The following is a 20,601-nucleotide window of genomic DNA, read 5'->3' on the forward strand; positions in this document are numbered from 1 at the left end:
CACCCTGGATGAGGTCAGTGTATCAGATTTGACTGGCTGGATGGATTGAAGTTCTTCCTTTCACTAAGCGAGGAGCTGTACTCCATTGGAAAACAATCCTTGGATGTAGCTCTGTATTTCACTTTTTAAAATTAAAACATGCAAATTTCAAGCTTAGCACAGCAACAGTGTCCTACAACTCCCTATGCTTCTGTTCAGAGATGTTTCCCCTAGACACACTGGGGGGGGGGGGGGCGCTACCACAGTGGAAATGATCCCAGCCGTTTCCAGTGAGCAGAAGCCAACGTGCCCTGCCAGACTGGTACAGCTCTGGGGATCTTTTTAGCCCACAAAGGCCACAGGACCTGCCCCAAGGTAGTCCTCTGCGGCCACTCCACTTGATGTTTGTGGTCTTCCCTCTCCCCTTGAATTTCCAAGCTCAGGAAAACTTCCCATTCAGCAGTGAGTCAGCCACCAAGTTCAGCATTCAGGTCATATCTCCTCTCAAGAGCTACAGATCTGCTAAACTCTATATAAGCACAGTCTTGTGTCTCTGAAACCAGTCCCCCTCACCCCACACACCCTAGGAATGGCCATGCTGACCTAAAGGCATTACTCTGTAGTTAAAAGGGTATGGTTGGAAGGGAACACTATCCTGCCTAGGTTTTCAGGATTCAAGTATATTCCAATTTAGCAAACTTGGCTAAAAGCTACATGCCACTCAAGGCTCGGCTTCCTTTACTTTACTTATCAAAACCGGCATAGCCCGCCTTTTCCTGTGGTTAAAGGCAGGTTACAATAATAGTTAAAAACATCCCCAGCTAAAACACCCCACATCCCTCCCTGTCCCCCTTAAAATATGCCTTCCATTCAACTCCCTGCTCTATGAATGTGTTTACAGTCACTTAAGCTGGTGGCTCTAATTCAGCTTGTGGCTACACTTTCTATACATTTTACTGTGTTGCCTGAAGAGACACCCCTCCTGTAGTCTGCTCTGAATTGAGTGCCTGTCAATTTAATTTGGTTTACTACCGGCTAGTATTATGAGAGGGAGAAATTTTTTTCTGTATTTTTGTGCACATCATTCATAACTTTATATACCTCCCGCATTATGTCCTCACAGAGAATTTTTTCTTCTATACTAAAGACCCCGAACAATTCAGATACAACCCTTTGGGGATCTGATTCCTTTCACTGCATGTTTTCCAGCTCAATAGTAGACTTTTAATAAGGTGACCACACTCCTCTGCCTATGGCTGCACTACGATGAAGATACATAAAAACCACTGTGGTAATGGCCACTATGATGCACTGTCAGTTCCTGTCCTGATGACCTCTAGCATGCTCTCTTCACCCGTGATGCACCCAGGAATGTGTTTTTTATTGACCTGCTCACCACGACTCCAAGACCCTGGCAGGCCATCAGTAAGCGTTATTGTTCTCCAAATGTTCTATTGTTCATAATGCTATAGTTAAAAAGGTAAAGGTATCCCCTGTGCAAGCACTGGGTCATGTCTGACCCTTGGGGTGACGCCCTCTAGCCTGAGGCAGACTCAATGCGGGGTAGTTTGCCAGTGCCTTCCCCAGTCATTACCATTTACCCCCCAGCAAGCTGGGTACTCATTTTACCGACCTCGGAAGGATGGAAGGCTGAGTCAACCTTGAGCCAGCTGCTGGGATTGAACTCCCAGCCTCATGGGCAGAGATTTCAGACTGCATGTCTGCTGCCTTACCACTCTGTGCCACAAGAGGCTCTAAATAAATAAATAAAATAAAATAAAATAAAATGATACGAAGGAGGCAGTAAGTAATTCAAACTCACCCCTTTGTCACCTCTTGCTTTCGAATTAAATTTCACAGTTTTTAAGCGGGCTCGTTCTTTCTTCTCCACCCTGCCAGGGAAATGCAAGAAGAAAACCCATGATTTTATCACACTACTAGATTTAAAGCCCATTTTACATGCAAATGAAATGGGCGCTAGATGGCCTGGGAGAAGGCTCTCTGGAGCCTTCTCCCCACCCGTGGCTCTCTGGAGCCTTCTCCCCAACCGTGGCTCTCTGGCAGAAGGCTGCCCAGGCCACACACCCCCCCCGAGGCTCTCTTGAGCCTTCTCCCGGCCGGCAGGAGAAGGATCTTCTCCCGGTCTCCGACGCGGTGAGGCCACTCCGCCGGCCAGGAGAAGGCGGCCCAGCCCACCACTCACCCGTGGCTGTCTGGAGCAGCCGGGCAGATTCCCTGGGTGGGTGAAGCAGCCAATGCACTGGCTGCTTGGGGCAGGATGGACACTTGGGAGGGGCCAATCAGGAGCCGCTTTGCGGCTCCTGTTTGGACCCTCCGAGTTTTTATCCCGGACAGGGCCCGCCCTAACTCCTCCCACAGAGCCCTTACTGCTTTATTCAGTTCGTGGCGCTCCGCGCCACGGGGCTGTTTAAAGATGGCCCCAGCAGCTGCAGTCAGATGGGAATGAAGAACCTGTGAGGGTTCTAAGACATGCCAACACTCATGACTCCAAGAAAGATTCTTCTGATCATTCTGATTTTGCATCTCAGAGATACAGAAATTTTTATTACAGCATATCCAAAGAAGTGCATTTTGAATGAGGGAACCTTGTAAATGCTGAGCTCGGCAGGGGTCTGTGCCTTTGGGCACAATTTAGAGGGCTCCTCTAATAGAGCATTATTTGTTTATTTGTAAAGTTCACATTACGGTGGAAAAAGGAAACCAGGCCGACAGAGGGCACGGTGGTTGGGCACCATCGGGATGGACAACAGCACTGCTAAGGGAGGTGGGGTGGGTTTGGGGATCATGGCAATAACTGTGCCCTCAGATCGCCAAGAGTCGGACATGACTGAATGGCCGACAACAGCAACAACGTTTAGAACCCGCTTTGTCAGAACAGAAGCGGGGAGCTTTGTGCTCAGAAAACAGCGCCTTCTGCGTGTGGAGGAAGGAACAGAGCGGAGGGACCGGGCACCATCCTTTTCTTGCGTATGCTGAGGCCGGTGCTGAATGCTGAGTTTTGGGAGTCTGTACCTGCGCTTGCTCGGAATCACGCCAACCTCGTCACTTTCGCCATTGGGCATCACCAGTCGTGCTTGCCACCACTCATCATCGGAAGCATTGAGGACGTGCAGGATGTCACCAAACCGAAAGTTCAGGCCCTGGCTGGGGAGGCCACTGTCTTTAGTCTTGTCATAATCAAAGAGTGCTCTGGAGACGGAAGGGGAAAAGGTCAGCATTTCAGGAAGAAAACACAAACAAGACCTTTTCAGGGACAGTTTGACTCCCTATGACCCGCCCAGGGGATTGCATTTCGCAATGGCCAATAGACTGGGGATCCCCCAGCCCCTGTGAGATTCGCCTGGCCTTAACCAGGGCCAGGGCCTTTTTGGCCTTGGCCCCTGCCTGGTGGAACGAGCTTCCAATCGAGCTGAGAGCCCTGGCAGAGCTAAGCAGGGTGTGCAGGTTCCTCAAAACGAAGCTCTTACTCCAGGCCTCTGGATGAGGCTGGGTGTAGGGTTTATTTTATTTATTTATTTTTTCAAATTTTTATACTGCCCTCCCCGAAGGCTGAGAGCGGTTTACATATAACTGAAACTATACATGAAACCATACATATAATAACATTAATATTATTAATTGATAAACCAGGTGATAGTATAACATAACAGTGTATCATAACATAAACAGTGGTAACTCGAACAGGTCCAGGAGTCTTAGTGGGTTTCTGGGGGGAGGGGAGGGTTTACTTGGATTTTAGTAAAGCTTTTGACAAGGTTCCCCATGATGTTCTGATGGATAAGTTGAAGGACTGCAATCTGGATTTTCAGATAGTTAAGTGGTTAGGGAATTGGTTAGAGAACCGCACTCAAAGAGTTGTTGTCAATGGTGCTTCATCAGACTGGAGGGAGGGGAATAGCGGGGTACCTCAGGGCTCAGTGCTCGGCCCGGTACTTTTTAACATATTTATTAATGATCGAGATGAGGGAGTGGAGGGACTACTCATCAAGTTTGCAGATGACACCAAATTGGGAGGACTGGCAAATACTCCGGAAGAGAGAGACAGAGTTCAACGAGATCTGAACACAATGGAAAAATGGGCAAATGAGAACAAGATGCAGTTTAATAAAGATAAGTGTAAAGTTCTGCATCTGAGTCAGAAAAATGAAAAACATGCCTACTGGATGGGGGATACGCTTCCAGGTAACACTGTGTGTGAACGAGACCTTGGGGTACTTGTGGATTGTAAACTAAACATGAGCAGGCAGTGTGATGTAGCGGTAAAAAAGGCAAATGCCATTCTGGGCTGTATCAACAGGGGCATCACATCAAAATCATAAGATGTCATAGTCCTATTGTATACTATACGGCACTGGTCAGACCACACCTGGAGTACTGTGTGCAGTTCTGGAGGCCTCACTTCAAGAATGACGTAGATAAAATTGAAAGGGTACAGAGGAGAGCGACGAAGATGATCTGGGGCCAAGGGACCAAGCCCTATGAAGATAGGTTGAGGGACTTGGGAATGTTCAGCCTGGAGAAAAGGAGGTTGAGAGGGGACACGTTAGCCCTCTTTAAGTATTTGAAAGGTTGTCACATGGAGGAGGGCAGGATGCTGTTTCCATTGGCTGTAGAGGAGAGGACACGCAGTAATGGGTTTAAACTACAAGTACAACGATATAGGCTAGATATCAGGAAAAAAATTTTCACAGTCAGAGTAGTTCAGCAGTGGAATAGGCTGCCTAAGGAGGTGGTGAGCTCCCCCTCACTGGCAGTCTTCAAGCAAAGGTTGGATACACACTTTTCTTGGATGCTTTAGGATGCTTAGGGCTGATCCTGCGTTGAGCAGGGGGTTGGACTAGATGGCCTGTATGGACCCTTCCAACTCTATGATTCTATGATTCTTCCCCACTTCCATGAGCAGTTGCTCATCCTATATACTAAATCCTTATGGCAGAGGCAGTTCCTTCTTCTGAGGGGCAACAAACCACAACAGAGTCTTACTGAAGACAGATAAAGCCATTTTATATGAAGAAGTGTCTCTCATAAGTTCTTCAAGCAGGATGGCAAAGATAAGCAAGTCCTTACAAAGACCATCTGTCCTCCTGAACATCATCCAATCTAACAAAGAGTTTACAAGGCTAATTTGATTTAAGTAGAAAATAACCTCACCTGACATAGAGGGACCGCTTCTGACTGGTCCGCAGGGATCCAGATCCCGAACTGATGCTGCTGTTCATCATTTGCTCTCGCAAGTCATGTATTTTAGCTTCAAAACGGCTATATTCTGCAAAAGATATACGGGTGGGAGGGCAGAGGAAAACAGAGTAATAGGTTCTTAAGCCAGTTTGGTGTAGTGGTTAGGAGAGCCAGTTTGGTGTAGTGGTTAGGAGTGCAGACTTCTAATCTGGCATGCCAGGTTCGATTCTGTGCTCCCCCACTTGCAACCAGCTGAGTGACCTTGGGCTCGCCACAGCACTGATAAAACTGTTCTGACCGGGCAGTGATTTCTGCGCTCTCTCAGTCTCACCCACCCCACAGGGTGTCTGTTGTGGGGAGAGGAATGGGAAGGCGACTGTAAGCCGCTTTGAGCCTCCTTCGGGTAGGGAAAAGCGGCATATAAGAACCAACTCTTCTTCTTCAAGATCACCTGCCAATTGCAATAACTGCTGCTATCTGCTGACAGTTTAGATGGTGTGGCAGCACTGAAGCCTCTCTCTCTCTCTGGCATGTATCAGATGCTTTGCAAATTTCTGTATTTATATCTACATTTCTTGATGAAATGCCCAAAGTCACATGTACCTGTATATACTCGCATATAAGCCGAGGCACCCAATTTCCCCACAAAATCTGGGCAAACTGACTCGCATATAAGCCGAGCGTGGGAAATGCTCCATCATCACAGGCTATCCCACCCAACATCCCCCACAACAAATACAGAAAAGTCAAGAGGATGAATAGCTGCTGGTTTTTGTACCCTGCTTTTCACTAACCAAAGGAGTCTCAACGCCACTTACAATTGCCTTCTCTTCCTCTCTTGATGCCAGATACCCTGAGAGAGCTCTGACAGAACTGCTCTGAGAGAAACCAAACAGTGCCCCCCAGGCCAGCAAACCAAAGCCGAACAACAGTACCCAAAGTTTACAACCTATAGAATCATAGAGTTCCCCTTGTGGCTTCGGTTTAAAGCTCTCCTGATGAATCTCCCCAGGTTCCTGCCAAACACATTCTTCCCCAACTTCGACAAGTGCAGTCTATCAGGTGCTAGTAGGCCTTCCTCAAGAAAGCCTATCCCATGGTCCCAGTAACCAAATCCCTCCCGCAGGCACCAATTACGCAGCCAATGATTCACCTCCATTATCTTTCTCTCCCGATGCATTCCTCTTCCCTTGACAGGCAAGACTGAAGAGAATACCACTTGTGCCCCCATTTGCTTGAGCTTCCTCCCTAGATCTTGATAGTCTGTTTTAATAGGAGCGACGGTATTCACGGACATGTCATTTGTTGAAATCTATTCTGGAGCTCCAAAGGCCCCGAGAAATGTCTCGCTCTACGCCGTTGAGTCTTTTTCCTAACTGTCTGCAGAGGCTCTGTAATGAGGTCAATTCCCTTATCCTCTTCAGGACTGGTTGTATCCGCTTTATTACGAGTTGCACAGCTCCTGTCTATGAACTCCTCCTCTTTCTTAATTTCTGTCAGAGAAATTAAGAAGCTACCACAACAAGTACAACAGCTACCAAACTGGGAGAATGGACAACTCTAACTACAACTGCAGTGCCCCTCCAGAACAAAACACTAAATTAAAAAACTATAAAATTGAACACTGAAAGAAAGAACTGTAAAAATTAACTTTTAAAAGAAACATAACCCCAAGAAGAAAAGGCAAACGATGCTGCCCCTCAGATAATAGAAAAAACACTAGGAGAAAGAAACTGTAAATCCCAAAGCACCCCAAAACCCACCCCACTCCACCCACAGAAACCAAAATAATAGTTTGGAAGAAGTGATTAAGAAGAGAAGAAGTGAAGGCAAAAGGAAAAAAAAGATCAGATTCGCTTAGTCAAACTGTTGATGACTTACAAGCTGCCAGAGCAAGCTTGGCTTGCAGTACACATTTGCAAAAGACAATGCAATGATTGGCTGGCTGGAGCAGGCTTTTATTTTAATTACCGTATATACTCGCGTATAAGCTGAGGAGGGCTTTTTCAGTGTGAAAAAAGGTGCTGAAAAACTAGGCTTACATGAGTATATAAGGTACTTGCAAGTGTTGTTCTGTCTTTGGTTCAGGAACTTTTAAATGACCCCTGGCCCTCCCAGATCTCCATCCTCTGTGCCACCACTTTTACTTATTCCTGAAAGGCACCAGACCTTCTTTGAGCAGCAACCACACCACCACCAAATCTGCCCACTGGACAGATCTGTACCACCAGCATTTTGTTTAAATGTGTGGCCAGCTTAGTGGCCATCTCCTGATTTGCATACACTAGCTGGTGTGCCAAAGATCTATGTCACTTTTGCACCTTAGGAATGGAGATCTCACCTGTTGCCCTCCCCATTACTCCTCTCTGGAAAGCAGGACTCAGTAGGAATGTTGTGGCTAAAGAGATCAGCTCATGTAAGGATAATGTACTCAAAATGTGAGAAAATCTAATAAATTACTAAAAAGAGTATACATGGTCTGTAAAAGCAGCAGGCTGAGCAAGGATACAAGGGAAAAGTGAGCATGTACACTCTTCTAAACCAGCAATTCCCAACTTTTTTGGTACGTTAACTAAACATTTTTTTTAATGTCCTGATGGTTACAAGAATACGTTTTTTGGATTCTGGGGTGGGAGAAGTTAGAGGGTGTAATGGGGAAAGAGAAGGTAGTCAAGGGATGGAACATAACTTCCACACGCAGAAACCATGTATGTCAGAATGCCACTCGCTTGGGATTCATAGTTGGGATTCACAGCTGAGCCCTTTGTACAATCTTTGTTTGCTTCTCAAAACATCTGGTTAGCTACTGTAGAAAATGGAAATCTGAACTAGTTGGGTGACAAGGGAATAGTTTGTTTTGGGTGCCAAAAAATCTTGGGCCAGCCTTGGATGGGTTACCAAACCAAATAAATATGGACATAGAACTGAGTTGGAAGGAACCTCCAGGGTCATCTAGTCCAACCCCCTGCACAATGCAGGAACTCGCAACTGCCTGCCCACCCACAGGGACCCCAACTTCATGCCCAAGTGATTCCTCCACCAAAAAGCATTTCTGTCAGATAACAGAATAGCCTCTGCTTAAAAACTTCTTTTCTGTGATATAAATGCTGATTTTATTAATTTAGCAGCAGAAGAAAAAAAGTCTCTAGCTGACGATGGCAAAATTATTTATTCCAATGAAAATAAGGTTCAAACCAATTTCAAAACGGATTTCTAGGTATAGTCTGTTTTTGACATCTTCATGTGATACTCTAAATACCAATATATAACAAATATATCCCCATGTTACATATTAATTTACCTCAATATTGTTAATAACTGAATCTTCTCTAAACTTTTGGATGGTGAAATTATAGGAAAAAACCTACAAAAATAAATCATAGTATGAATCCTTATAAAACGTCGTAATCTGGAGAACCAGGTTTGATTCCCCATTCCTCTTCCACAGGCAGTCAGCTGGGTGACTTTGGACTGGTCACTGTTCTCTTAGAGCTCTCTCAGCCCCACCTACTTCATAGGGTGTCTGTTGCGGGGATAGGAAGGGAAAGGTATTTGTAAACTGCTCTGGGACTCCTTCGGGTAGTGAAAGTAGGGTACAACAAAACAGCTTTTGTTTTCCCATAAATCCAACCCTTTGTTTAAACGATCAAGGCAAAGGCACCAAAGTGATCCATCAGCCCACAAGGATGGTGAACATCTCCAGAGTGTAGAGGGCGAGGGGGCAATGGCTGGCAGTGCTCATGGGAGTGGTGGGAGGCAAGACTTCTGCCTGCAGCTCTGCTGATGGACTCCAGCTTGTTCAAGCCTCAGCACAAGAAACCATATCCCTGAAATCACATTTTGTCACCCACTGGAGCCCCACAGAACCACTGACCTTCTGGACGGTACTGAGCCATGATCGTAACAGCCTGGCCAGCGTTCTTCAAGGCAACTGCTGCCTCTTCATGAGTTGCCGCTTTGAGGTCAACGCCATTTACCTGCAGAAGCAAACACCAGAGAACAGGGAGAGCTGCATTTTCAAATCCACTGGCATTCCAAGCCTAAGTCACCATGGGAAGCCAAACACATCATCTAGGCCTCAGCCTCCACAGCTCTGGTTCCCAGGATGGATCTCTATATCTAGACAGAACATTTTCCAACCAGACCCACAAGAGGGTGCCCCACTGCCCCTCTTTAATTATGGGCTTTTCCTTCCTTGTCTCTGTCCAACATAATCCTTCCTGGTCTACAGAATTTACATTTAAACACACCAGCTGGTCACATTCTGTCAAGTTTACTGACGGGACTGAGAGCAAACAAAAATGTTTATTCATCCCAGTTTAATCACTGTACCGAAATAATGCGGTCGCCTTTCCTGAGCTCGCCACTTAGATCTGCAGGCCCTCCTGCGAGGATGAACGAGACAAAAATTCCTTCTCCGTCTTCCCCACCCACAATGTTGAAACCAAGACCCGTGGATCCTCGATGGAGTACCACCTTCCGCGGTTCCCTGGAAGACAAAGAATTCTGGCCATTAGCCACCACTTTGAAAATCAAGCTTTGCTTCAAAATAACCTGTTACGATGAGTAACACCAGTCACTGCAGTGGCCCTATTCTCCAGTTGCTTTTGTAGTATCACTGATATAATTTTCCCAACCTGAGGCCAGTTCACTGGAGAAAAGCAGCTCACATGAGAGGGACAGGATGGCTCTCTTTAAGTATCTGAAAGGCTGTCACTTGGAGGGGGCAGAAAAAGGTTCCTTTGGCAGCAGAGGAGAGGACCTGCAGGAACGGCTGACTCAGTCCAGTTGGTGGAGATCCTCCGTCAGGGCGACCAGCACTGTCTCCACCCCATGGCCAGGACGAAAGCCAGACAGGTATGGATCTAGGGTTGACGTTTCCCCACAAAATGCCAGGAGTTGTTCCGCGGCAGCCCTCTCAACCACCTAGCCCAGGAACACAAGATGCGATACCGGGCGGTAGCTGGTGGGGTCCCACAGATCCAGTGATGTTTTTTTCAGAAGAGGGCTAACCACAGCTGCCTTGAGCCACGTAGGGAATTGCAATGCAAGGGAGAGGTTGATAATCTCCCTTAGGGCAGCGGTCCTCAACCTTTTTATGGGTGGGGAAGAGCTGGTGGCCCGGGTGCTGCGCATGCACATTAGCGCCCCTGGTAGTGAAAACGCGCATGCGCGGAGCTGTTAACCCATCACCAGGGGGCGCTAACGCACATGCATGGCAGTGCCGCGCATGCGCGTTTGTGTCTGCCGGCATGCGGGCGGCCGCGCCTGCCTCTTCCCCCCCTCTTGCAGCAAGAAGCTAGCCGGCCTGCGAGCAACGTGGCCGTTTTGGTGGCCGTTTCTCTCATGGACTGGTGAGCTTCTCGCTGTGGGGGGTGGGGGGGGGGTGGAGGCAGCCATGGCCGCTGCCAGCCCGTTACCGAGGCCTTTGTGGCCCGGTATCGGGCCGCTCCACTACCTTGCCCAGAAACGCAAGATGCAAGACTGGACAGATGCTGGCGGGGTCCAGTGGGTCCAGCAATGTTTTTTTCAGTACAGGGCACACCACTGCCTCCTTGAGCCCCTCGGGGAAATCTCCTGATGTTCGGGAGAGATTTACAATGTCCCTCAAGGGGCCTCCTGTCCACTTGTCGCCCGATCTGCGCAGCCAAGACGGGCAGGGATCTAAGGGACAGGTGGTGGCCCCCACTGACCCTAGCAACTTGTCCACTTGGGTTAAAGATAGCCGCCTGAAGCCAAAGGGCAGCCACAAACGAGCTGCCTGATTTCAATGGGTCTGCCCGGGAAAGTTCTGACAATTGCCCCAAAAACTCGCTCTGCATTGTTCCACTGAACGGAGAAGCCACAGATATGGAAGTCACGGGAAGTTAATTTTCTTCTACGCTGATCACAATATTTAAATACAATCTCTTGCCACTGCTAAAAGAAGAAATTTTGTATACAGATGGCTATTTACAGCTAGGCATAACTAAGGGCAAACATGGATATCGAGACATCCCTTCTATTTGTACCTGATGAAGTGAGCTTTGAGCCATGAAAGCTTAGACTCTGGGAAATTTTGTTGGCTTGCCAGAAATAGTAAATCAATCTACAGCACTGCTAGCAAACCAAGATTCACCAGCACTATGCCCAATACGTACAATGCATCTGGCAGCGTAAGCTCCTTTGCTAAATCTCATGCAGGTAATAATTGTTTCATCTATTTCCTTACTTACTATTTATTCAATTGATAGTCTGCCTTCCTCCCTAGACTCAAGGCAGATCACATGGATAGGGTCCCCCTGATGTTAAAAGGTCCACCTGCGCTTCTTGTCTCTCCTCGTTCCTCCCTCTTGACGTAGGGTAGAGGAGGGGTTGGGGGCTCCGCCATGTGTTGCTGCTAGGCTGTTATTGTATTGCTAACTGTCCATTTTAATGGGGCTTAACGGGGGGGGGGGGGTTAGTTGGACTTTCTGTAACCTGCCATGAGCCTCCTGGGAGTGGTGAGAATTTGATGACGATGATGAAGATGATGATGATGATGATGATAATAATAATACAACTCTGTTCAAATGCCTGCTAATCTTCCTGGAGTTCACAAAGATAGTGGTGGCTGGCTGGCTAACTAGCTAAATAAATAAATGAATAAATAAATTCACGAGGTAACCTTGGACTCAAACCCTCAGCCTAATGCTCATGTGATCGCTGGGCTCCTTAGCAGGACAGAAATGTTAACAAGAGCAGCTAATTTAGCACATTGTTGTCACTGACACAATGCAGATGTAGCATTACATCTTTGGACATAGCAGCTCCCTACCTGGTTATCTCATCGTCTCCAAGCATCCCCTTGGGAATGGGAGAATATCTTCCTGGTGATGCAGGTGAGAGGGACTGTCCGAGGTAGGATGAAGGGCTGATATGGTTGTCCACAGATGGAGGACATGCTGTGAAGTAGAGACAAGGAGAGGCAAGTCAGATGTTGGGCCTGATAGGTACACAAGGAAGTGGTACACCTGCTAACATTCCCCCCTCTAGTATTATTTATTTATTGAATTTATTATTGGATGTATTACCCACCAGTACCAGGCCAGCTGGCTTGTGGCAGTTTACAACCAAATACAAACACAATAAAAGCAATAACTGAAAATAAATCCCCAACCAACCCCACATGGCTCATTTAATCTGACCAGATTCTGTGCCACAAGTTGGTGAACTTTTTGTTGACAAGTTGGTAAAATGTGGTATGGCTCCTATTACTGTTCGGTGGATACCAGTATTACTATTAGGTGGATAGATAACTAGTTAACAGATCACCCCAAAGGGAGCTTGTTAGTGGTTCGTCATCCTCTTGGAGAAGAGTGGCAAGTGGAGTGCACAACACGGCATGGAACGTATTAAGAAAGACGTTGTGGAGAGCCTGGGGGAAAAGGTAAAGGGCCTGGGGGCACAGGTTGCGTTTTCAGAGGATGAAGAGAGGGCTGAACTGCTTAACTCCTATTTCTCCTCAGTCTTCTCTAGTCAAGTCCTGGGGCCTGTGTTCTTCAACATATTTATAAATCATTTGGATGAGGGAATAGAGGGGGTACTTATGAAATTTGAAGACGATACTAAACTGGAGTAGCAAACACAACAGAAGACAGAATCAGAATACAGAATCTTGATAGGCTCGAGAATGGACTAAACTGAATAAAATGAAGTTCAATAGGGACAAATGTTAAGTTCCGCATTTAGGTGGGAAAAACCAAACACACCAATATAGGATAGGGGAGACTTGTCTTGGCAGTAGCATGGTGTTTCATGAGCAGGGGGTTGGACTAGATGGCCTGTATGGCCCCTTCCAACTCTATGATTCTATGTTCGAAAACGATCTAGGAGTCTTAGTTGACCATACATTGAACATGACTCAGCAGTGTGACTCGGTGGCTAAAAAGGCAAATGGGATTTTGGGCTGTATCAAACTGAGTATCGTGTCCAGATCACAGGAGATAATGGTGCCGCTTTACTCTGCTCTGGTTCCACTTCACTTGGCACCACAGTTGAAGAGGGATGTAGACAAACAGGACGGTGTCCAGAGGGGGGCAACAAAGATGGTGAAGGGTTTGGAGACCAAGACGTATGAGGAAAGGTTGGGGGAGCTTGGTCTGTTTAGCTTAGAGAGGAGGTGACTGAGAGGGGATCTGATAACCATCTTCAGGTATTTTAAAGGTTGCCATATAGATGATGGAACAGAATTGTTTGTTCTTGCCCCAGACTGTCCAGAACCAATGGGATTAAATCAAGTCAAACAAAATTCTGTCTAAACATCCGGAAGAAGTTTCTGAAAGTTAGAGTGGTCTCTCAGTGGAACAGACTTTCTTGGGAAGTGGTGGGTTAGCCATCTTTGGAAATTTTAAAAGCAAAGGCTGGATAGCCATCTGGCGGAGAGGCTGATTCTGTGAAGGTTCAAGAGGGTGGCAGATTACAGTGGTTGAGCGATAGGTCTGTGAGTGCCCTGCATTGTGTGGGGGGATGGACTAGATGACCCAACTCTTATGATTCTATGAATAAAGGAATAGAGGGGGTGTTTATTAAACTTGCAGATGATACTAAACTGAGCAGGGTAGCAAACACAGCAGAAGACAGAATCAGGGTATAGGATCATCTTGACATGCTAGAAAAATGTGCTAAAATGAATTTAAATCATCATAAAAGTAAAGTTCTACATTTAGGTAGGAAAAATCAGATTCAGAATCATAGAATCATACCGTTGGCGATACAGGCCATCTAGTCCAACCCCCTGGTCAACGCAGGATCAGCCCAAAGCATCCTAAAGCATCCAAGAAAAGTGTGTATCCAACCTTTCCTTGAAGACTGCCAGTGAGGGGGAGCTCACCACCTATTCCAGGGGCCTCTGATGCATTTTGCTCTGCTGTCATAAAAAACTCCAGTCTCAATCCTGTAGCGGCTACAGTTAATCCTACTTTTAATTTTTTTTCAAGACAAGGAAGAAGAACTGGGTTTCTTTGTACTACTTGAAGGAGTCTCAAAATGGCTTACAATTGCCTACCCTTCCTCTCCCCATAGCAGACAGCTTGTGAGGGAGGTGGGGCTGAGAGAGCTCTGAGAGAGAACTGGGACTGGCCCATGGTCATCCAGCTGGCTGCATACAGGGGAGGAGTGGGAAATCAAACCCAGTTCTCCGAATTAGAAGCTGCCGCTCTTAATCATGACACCCAATTGACTCTCTATTTGAGGCTTTGAATTGCACACAGCTCCCTGCTCCTCATTGTTCCAATTCACTTTCATCCCTCTTTACACAGGACAGTTTGGTTAATTAAAAAAAAAATTCAACTCCAGCAGTGAGCACAATAAAAACCAACAAGACTTCCAGGTTCTGAGCATTTGAGAGTCAAACCTCTTGCCTCTCGTGAGCTTCTACTTTGGAAATTCTGTTTGTCTTTTAAGGTGCTGCAGGACCCAAATCTGGCGCTTCTGTTGCATACCAGCACTCAGCTATCCACCTACAACTGTTTGCTTTTGCTTGTGTGTAAAGGTATCAATGATACAATGATAGAATGAGCCTCTTGTGGCGCAGAGTGGTAAGGCAGCCGTCTGAAAGCTTTGCCCATAAGGCTGGGAGTTCAATCCCAGCAGCCGGCTCAAGGTTCACTCAGCCTTCCATCCTTCCGAGGTCGGTAAAATGAGTACCCAGCTTGCTGGGGGGTAAACGGTCATGACTGGGGAAGGCACTGGCAAACCACCCCGTATTGAGTCTGCCATGAAAACGCTAGAGGGCGTCACCCCAAGGGTCAGACATGACTCGGTGCTTGCACAGGGGATACCTTTACCTTTTACTTTAAAGGTATCAAAATAATTTCCATACACAAAGCTGTGGCATGATCAGTAAAAGAAAACATTTTTTCAGTGCCTTTTCTAAAGGTGTTATAGATGCAAAATAATAAAAATAGAAACTTACAGTTGGTGACCTCTGGAGGAGTGTAAGTATCATTTATGAACATGCCGGCAGGTTTTGCAACTTTCAGATAAACGCAGTCTGAGGTATTCTTTAAAGCAGTTACCGCTTCTTCATGTGTGACATCTTCTAAACAAACAGTGTTTACCTAGAGAGCAGGAGAGAAAGCCAAAGTAACAGGCATGGAGAGGACTGTGAGCCAACAAATGCAAAGCCAGCTGCCAACAAGACTAAGGGGGGAAATGAGCAGTGAGAAACTGGTGAGGGGCCCAGGGGAGCCTCTCCATGCCCAGGGAACGAAAAGGTTGCGAAAGGAAGATTGGGAGAGTGCAGAAAAATGAAATAATTTCATTTGCAGTTTTACTATGGAAAATGAGGGGCAATGGCTCAGACCAGAGCTGCTGTCTTTAGCAAAGGCATTAGTAACAAGTTAGGAAATGGAAAACTTTGCCAGGTTCCTACAGCACTGTCTTCTACTGCTGTAATTCCAATTTCTGCACAGTTTATGATTAATACCTTTTTCTTTTTGCATTGTTAACTTTCATTATCCTAGTCCCATTGTTTACTTGATTTCTTATGCTCTCTGGTTACAAGAGCCTTCATGGTATAGAGTTAAGGGCAGTGAAATCTCACATGGAGAACTGGGTATGACTCCTCTCTCTTCTTCCCCCTGAAGCCTGCTGGGTGACCTTGGGCCATTCCCTGTTCTCTCAGCACTCTCTCAGCTCCACCTGCATCACAAGACACATGCTTTAGGGACAGGAAGGGACTGTGGCTATAAAATGCTTTGAGCTTCCTTAAGGTAGAGAAAAGCAGGGTATAAAAACCTGCATTTCTTTATTGTTTGTTATTATGAAATTGATAGTCTTGAGTCGCAGAGATAAAGACTAGATATACATTTAGTCTGGTAGCTGGGTCTGGAGAGCATGTCTGGGGGTTCTCAAAGAATTCATAGGTGAAACTGCTGATTGATTACCTGAACAAAATATACAATGCATCGCTAAACGCAAATACAGCTCAAGGTCATTCTTTAAAAGTCCACCTAAATATTCCTTCATATTACTCCTTCACTAAGGAGAACTTAGTAATTAATTTACTAAGCCAGTTTGGTGTAGTGGTTAGGAGTGCGGACTTCTAATCTGGCGAGCCGGGTTCGATTCTGCGCTCCCCCACATGCATCCAGCTGGGTGACCTTGGGCTCGCCACGGCACTGATAAAATTGTTCTGACCGAGCAGTGATATCAGGGCTCTCTCAGCCTCACCCACCCCACAGGGTGTCTGTTGTGGGGAGAGGAATGTGAAGGCGACTGTAAGCCGCTTTGAGCCTCCTTCGGGTAGGGAAAAGCGGCATATAAGAACCAACTCTTCTTCTTCTTCTTCTTCTTTCTAAGGTACAAATGTAATTCCAACAATCCCATTGAGTATAATCTTTAACCGTTCCTGCAGAGCGGATTAAATAAAAGGCTCCCGGGGAGGAGTTAGGGCGGGACCAGTCCAGGATAAAAACTCGGAGGGGCCCAATCAGGAGCCGCGAAGCAGCTCCTGATTGGGCCCCTCCGACTGCCACTCGGGGGCCAAGTGGCCAATTGGGAGGCATGCAAAGCGCGCCTCCCCATTGGTCACTTGGCCCGCCCTGGACTGGCTGCCCAGATGGTTCGGCGCCGGCAAAGGAGCAGATTGCCCTTGCCTCTGCAGACCGCGGCCGGAAAAGGAGCGCTGCCGTGGCGGCGCCCTTTAAACACACACGCCTGGAACGACCGCCAGCGCTGCCCGGGGGCCCTTGTGCACACTCCCCGCAGCCCTCCTACCCAGGATGCCCTTCCCGAGCTCGCCGCCAACATTGCCACCAGCCGCCTGCCAGTAAGCCTATCCACCGCACGCACCCGCGACCGTTTGCTGACGATTCCCAACCTCCTCCCACCCCCGCACACCCATTGCCACACCTTGCAAACCACCAACCCCACTCTCCGCTCCCCACCGGACCCTCGCGCCTGCCCCTTTGCCGTACGCGTGCCTACCCGTTTGCCCGACGTCCCGGCCTCACAGCGACATGCCCGCCGACAGCCCGTCCGGCCCGCCTGGCCGCAAGACTTGCCTCACAATGAACCACGCGTGCACGGAGCTCTGCGCATGCGTCGTTCATCTCCAACTTTACCTCCCCCCTCCTCCCCCCCAACCTACAGCCATGCGCGACTGCGCCACATGCCTCCCCCCCGGCCCCGTCGGCTCTCACCACCCACTGCCACGCACCCCACTGCTGCCTTGGAGTGGCCCGAACCGTAAACAGATGCGCCAATTGCCCCGGGACTCGCCGGGACCGGCGTACCCCGTGGCTGGCAATACTTTCAGGTGCCCTAGCGCCTGCTGTATTCACACCACGGCGGGCTTAATTTCTAGTAATGCCATAAAGTATTAAAAAAACGAACAGGAGGTGAGGGGCTACTCTGATAAGATCATTCGTAAAACAGAATTCAGGACTTCTCATCAACCGAGGGATGCACTCCCCCAAATCCACAGAACAAATATAACATCTGACAATAGATTATCTTGCTCCCTAGACTTTTCCTCCATGTCCACCAGAATTACAGCAAGTCTTTAATTTATAAGCACTAGAACATCACTGAAAATCTCCCAAGCTGCCAACCACGTTCCCCCATAGGATTTTGACACTCTTGCTCTATTAGGCAGTGGTTGGTCAGGGGAACAGGAGTAATATGGGAGTTCAAACTAGTGGCCCCTTTGGGAATTTTCCTTGTGGAAATTGTAGTGTTTGTCAAAAGGTTGATGTGAACTTTATTTGCTTTATTTATTGATTTCTATACTGCTGCTCTCGGTTGACTCGCAGCAGTTTACAATAAAATGATAAAAACACAGTTAAATCCTTAAAAACACCCCTTAATACAATTAGCAGTTAACAAGATAGGAATTCCCCCCTCCCGCCCCCCCAAAAAACCTGCACATAAATTTCTTCCGTAACTACAATACCACATTTGTGCCTTAATTTTTATTTGTGACCAACTGGTCAGACAACTCGACCTCTGAAACATCACACCATTGAACATTGCTCCCGAATCAAAAGTAGAACTGGAGACAATCCTCTTATTCAACATTTTACAGAGAAAACAACATTGAGAGATCCAGAGGTTTTTGCCTTAAGGTACTAAAAAGGAAAATAAAACATGGCCATAGGGACTTTCAATGTCTGCTCCTCCAGGAAGACAGCTATTTCATTTTTAGACTTCGAACTTTATAGCCACACAAGTAGTAAAGCCCGCTGCATTCTGTAATACAACAGGCGCTAGTTCATGGTTTGGTGTGGGTTTAGTGCCTTAGTTAAAAGCTGGCAACCTTAAGAGGAGGTCTCTCGGGGCACAGCAGTCTTGACCCTAGTCAGGTTTATGCACACCTAGGTAGTGTAGAATTCCACCTCCTCTCTGCATTTTTCCTTGACATGAAATAGGTCAGGGGGTGCTATATATTTATTATATTTATATAACGCCCTCCCCAAAGGCTCAAGGCGGTTCACATAAAACAGAAACAATACATATAACTCAGTTTAACAGTAATACAGTGATAACAGCAACATAGTCGAATGATAGAATAACATGGCTATGGAGGCATTATACTCTTTTGAGGCCCCACTTCCAAACCTCACGGAATATTTCCAAACCAAGGACAGCCAGCCTCCAGGTGAGGTCTGAGGGTCCCCTGGAAGTACAGTTCAGCTCCAGGCAGTTAGGCTTAAGGGAAAGGTCTCCCCCCTCACGTGTGCTCCTTCAAAAGGAATGCACGTGGCCACAGACACCCCTTGGCTAGCACAGTCTGTTGCTTGGCTGATGATGCCTGCCCTTCTGATGCCTGAGGCCTAGTGTTGGCAACTGCAGTTCCTGTTGCTGTCTCCACGGCCAAGCCGTTGCCTAATAAAAGGGGACTTTTTCGGGGTGAGGGGTGGGGGAGAGTTGCAAAGAAGAGACATTCAGACAGTTGCAAAGAAAAGACATGCATGGCTTGGCTGTACCTGCCTTTGAGCAGTAAGGCGAACCACAGCAGTATTTTAAGTGAGAAGGGGCTTTTCTGTGGCCTCCTTGTCACCCAGCGGTTAGGCAGAATGGGAAAGCTTTCCCCCACTCAAAAGGGATGCAAGCCATGTCCTCAGACTCCTCTGTGTTGCTCTTGGAAACACATCCCTCCCCTCAGGGGCTGTTAGAGGCTTCCTTTACAGCAGACATGAAGGCAAGAGGGGGCAGCTGCATTGGTTGCCGGTTGTGTCCTAGATCAAGTTCAAAGTTTTGGTATTAACCTTCAAGGCAATCTGCAGTCTGGGCCCCACATACTTGAGAGACCACCTATCTCCTAAGCCCCCCCCCCTGCAGGGCTTGCACGCTGCAGGTGCAAATATGTTGGTAGTCCCTGGCCCACAAGAAATATGCTTGACCTGAACCAGGGCCAGGGCCTGTATGGAATGAACTCCTGGAAGAGCTGAGGGCACTGATTGAGCTTTTGAAGTTCTGCCGGGACTGCAAAATGGAGCTCTTCTGCCAGGTATTCGGTTGAGGATGGGGCAATTCATATCAGGGGTCCTCCTAAGCTTACCGAGGACAGCAGGGCATTCTCCCCTTAATCTCCCTGAGGAACCGGGGGTGCAGGCATTTCTTGAGTGGGGGGAGAGGATGAGGTTTTGGTCTGGGAGGGCTAAGGTTTTAAGGTGGGGATAGTTTTTATTGTTTTATCATGGGGTTTTATTCTTGAAACCTGCCCTGAACCAGCATGCTGGGAGTGAGCGGGCAAGAAATTAAATAAACAAATAAATATTATGAAGAGGTCAGTCCAAAGGAGAACTGGGGGGCTGACTTAGCTATGCAGCCTCCCTTTACTGCTGCAACATGAACCTGCAAGTGTTGTGTGAGACAGCACTCAGAGCTATCGAAGCTCAAGAATAGATTTCAAGACCTTGCAGAGGAGATGGAAGCAGGAACCCAACAAATTCATAGACGGAGTCAAAAGGGCATGGGACAGGAGGAAATGGCTTTCGAAGGAAAGAAAGGCTAAGCACCTATTTTGCACCTGTGTTTTCCCAAAAGGGTATGGACACATCTAGGGATGGTAGTGGGCAAGGGATAGTGTCTGGGTGGCGGGTTGACATGGACAGGGGGATGTCGAGAGGCACCTGGCTGCACTGGATGAGTTCAAATCTCTTGGGCCAGGTGGTATGCAGAATAACTTTCTGGAGAGCATGCAGAACCCTTTTCCATCATCTTTAGGACCTCTTGGAGGGTTGGAGATGACTGGGGGAGAGCAAATGTATCCCAATCTTCAAAAAAGGGAGGAGAGATTACCTTGGAAATTGCAGGCCAGTGAATCTGACCTCAGTTACAGGGAAGATAATGGAACAGAGTTTAAAGGGGGGTAATCTGAAAACATCTAAAGGACAATTTGTTGATCTGAGGATGTTTTCAACAGGTTCTGCCAGACTTGTCTTGGCAGAACCTTCT

At 47.4% G+C, this 20,601-nt stretch overlaps 1 protein-coding gene across 10 annotated transcripts in view; it reads right to left on the reverse strand.

Annotated features, from left to right (window-relative positions):
• Positions 1 to 20,601, reverse strand: part of DLG1 (discs large MAGUK scaffold protein 1) — a 103,682-nt gene that overhangs the window by 23,324 nt on the left and 59,757 nt on the right. For all 10 annotated transcript variants that reach the window (XM_077347925.1, XM_077347931.1, XM_077347927.1 and 7 more), the window contains 7 exons: positions 15,113 to 15,257; positions 11,975 to 12,101; positions 9,511 to 9,667; positions 9,053 to 9,155; positions 5,152 to 5,266; positions 3,013 to 3,189; positions 1,802 to 1,871 (listed from right to left, as the gene is read on the reverse strand). In XM_077347925.1, the coding sequence (XP_077204040.1) occupies positions 1,802 to 1,871; positions 3,013 to 3,189; positions 5,152 to 5,266; positions 9,053 to 9,155; positions 9,511 to 9,667; positions 11,975 to 12,101; positions 15,113 to 15,257 (894 nt within the window). The remainder of the gene's footprint in view (positions 1 to 1,801; positions 1,872 to 3,012; positions 3,190 to 5,151; positions 5,267 to 9,052; positions 9,156 to 9,510; positions 9,668 to 11,974; positions 12,102 to 15,112; positions 15,258 to 20,601) is intronic.

The sequence above is a fragment of the Paroedura picta genome, chromosome 8 (assembly GCF_049243985.1).
Source record: "Paroedura picta isolate Pp20150507F chromosome 8, Ppicta_v3.0, whole genome shotgun sequence".
Lineage (NCBI taxonomy): Eukaryota > Metazoa > Chordata > Lepidosauria > Squamata > Gekkonidae > Paroedura > Paroedura picta.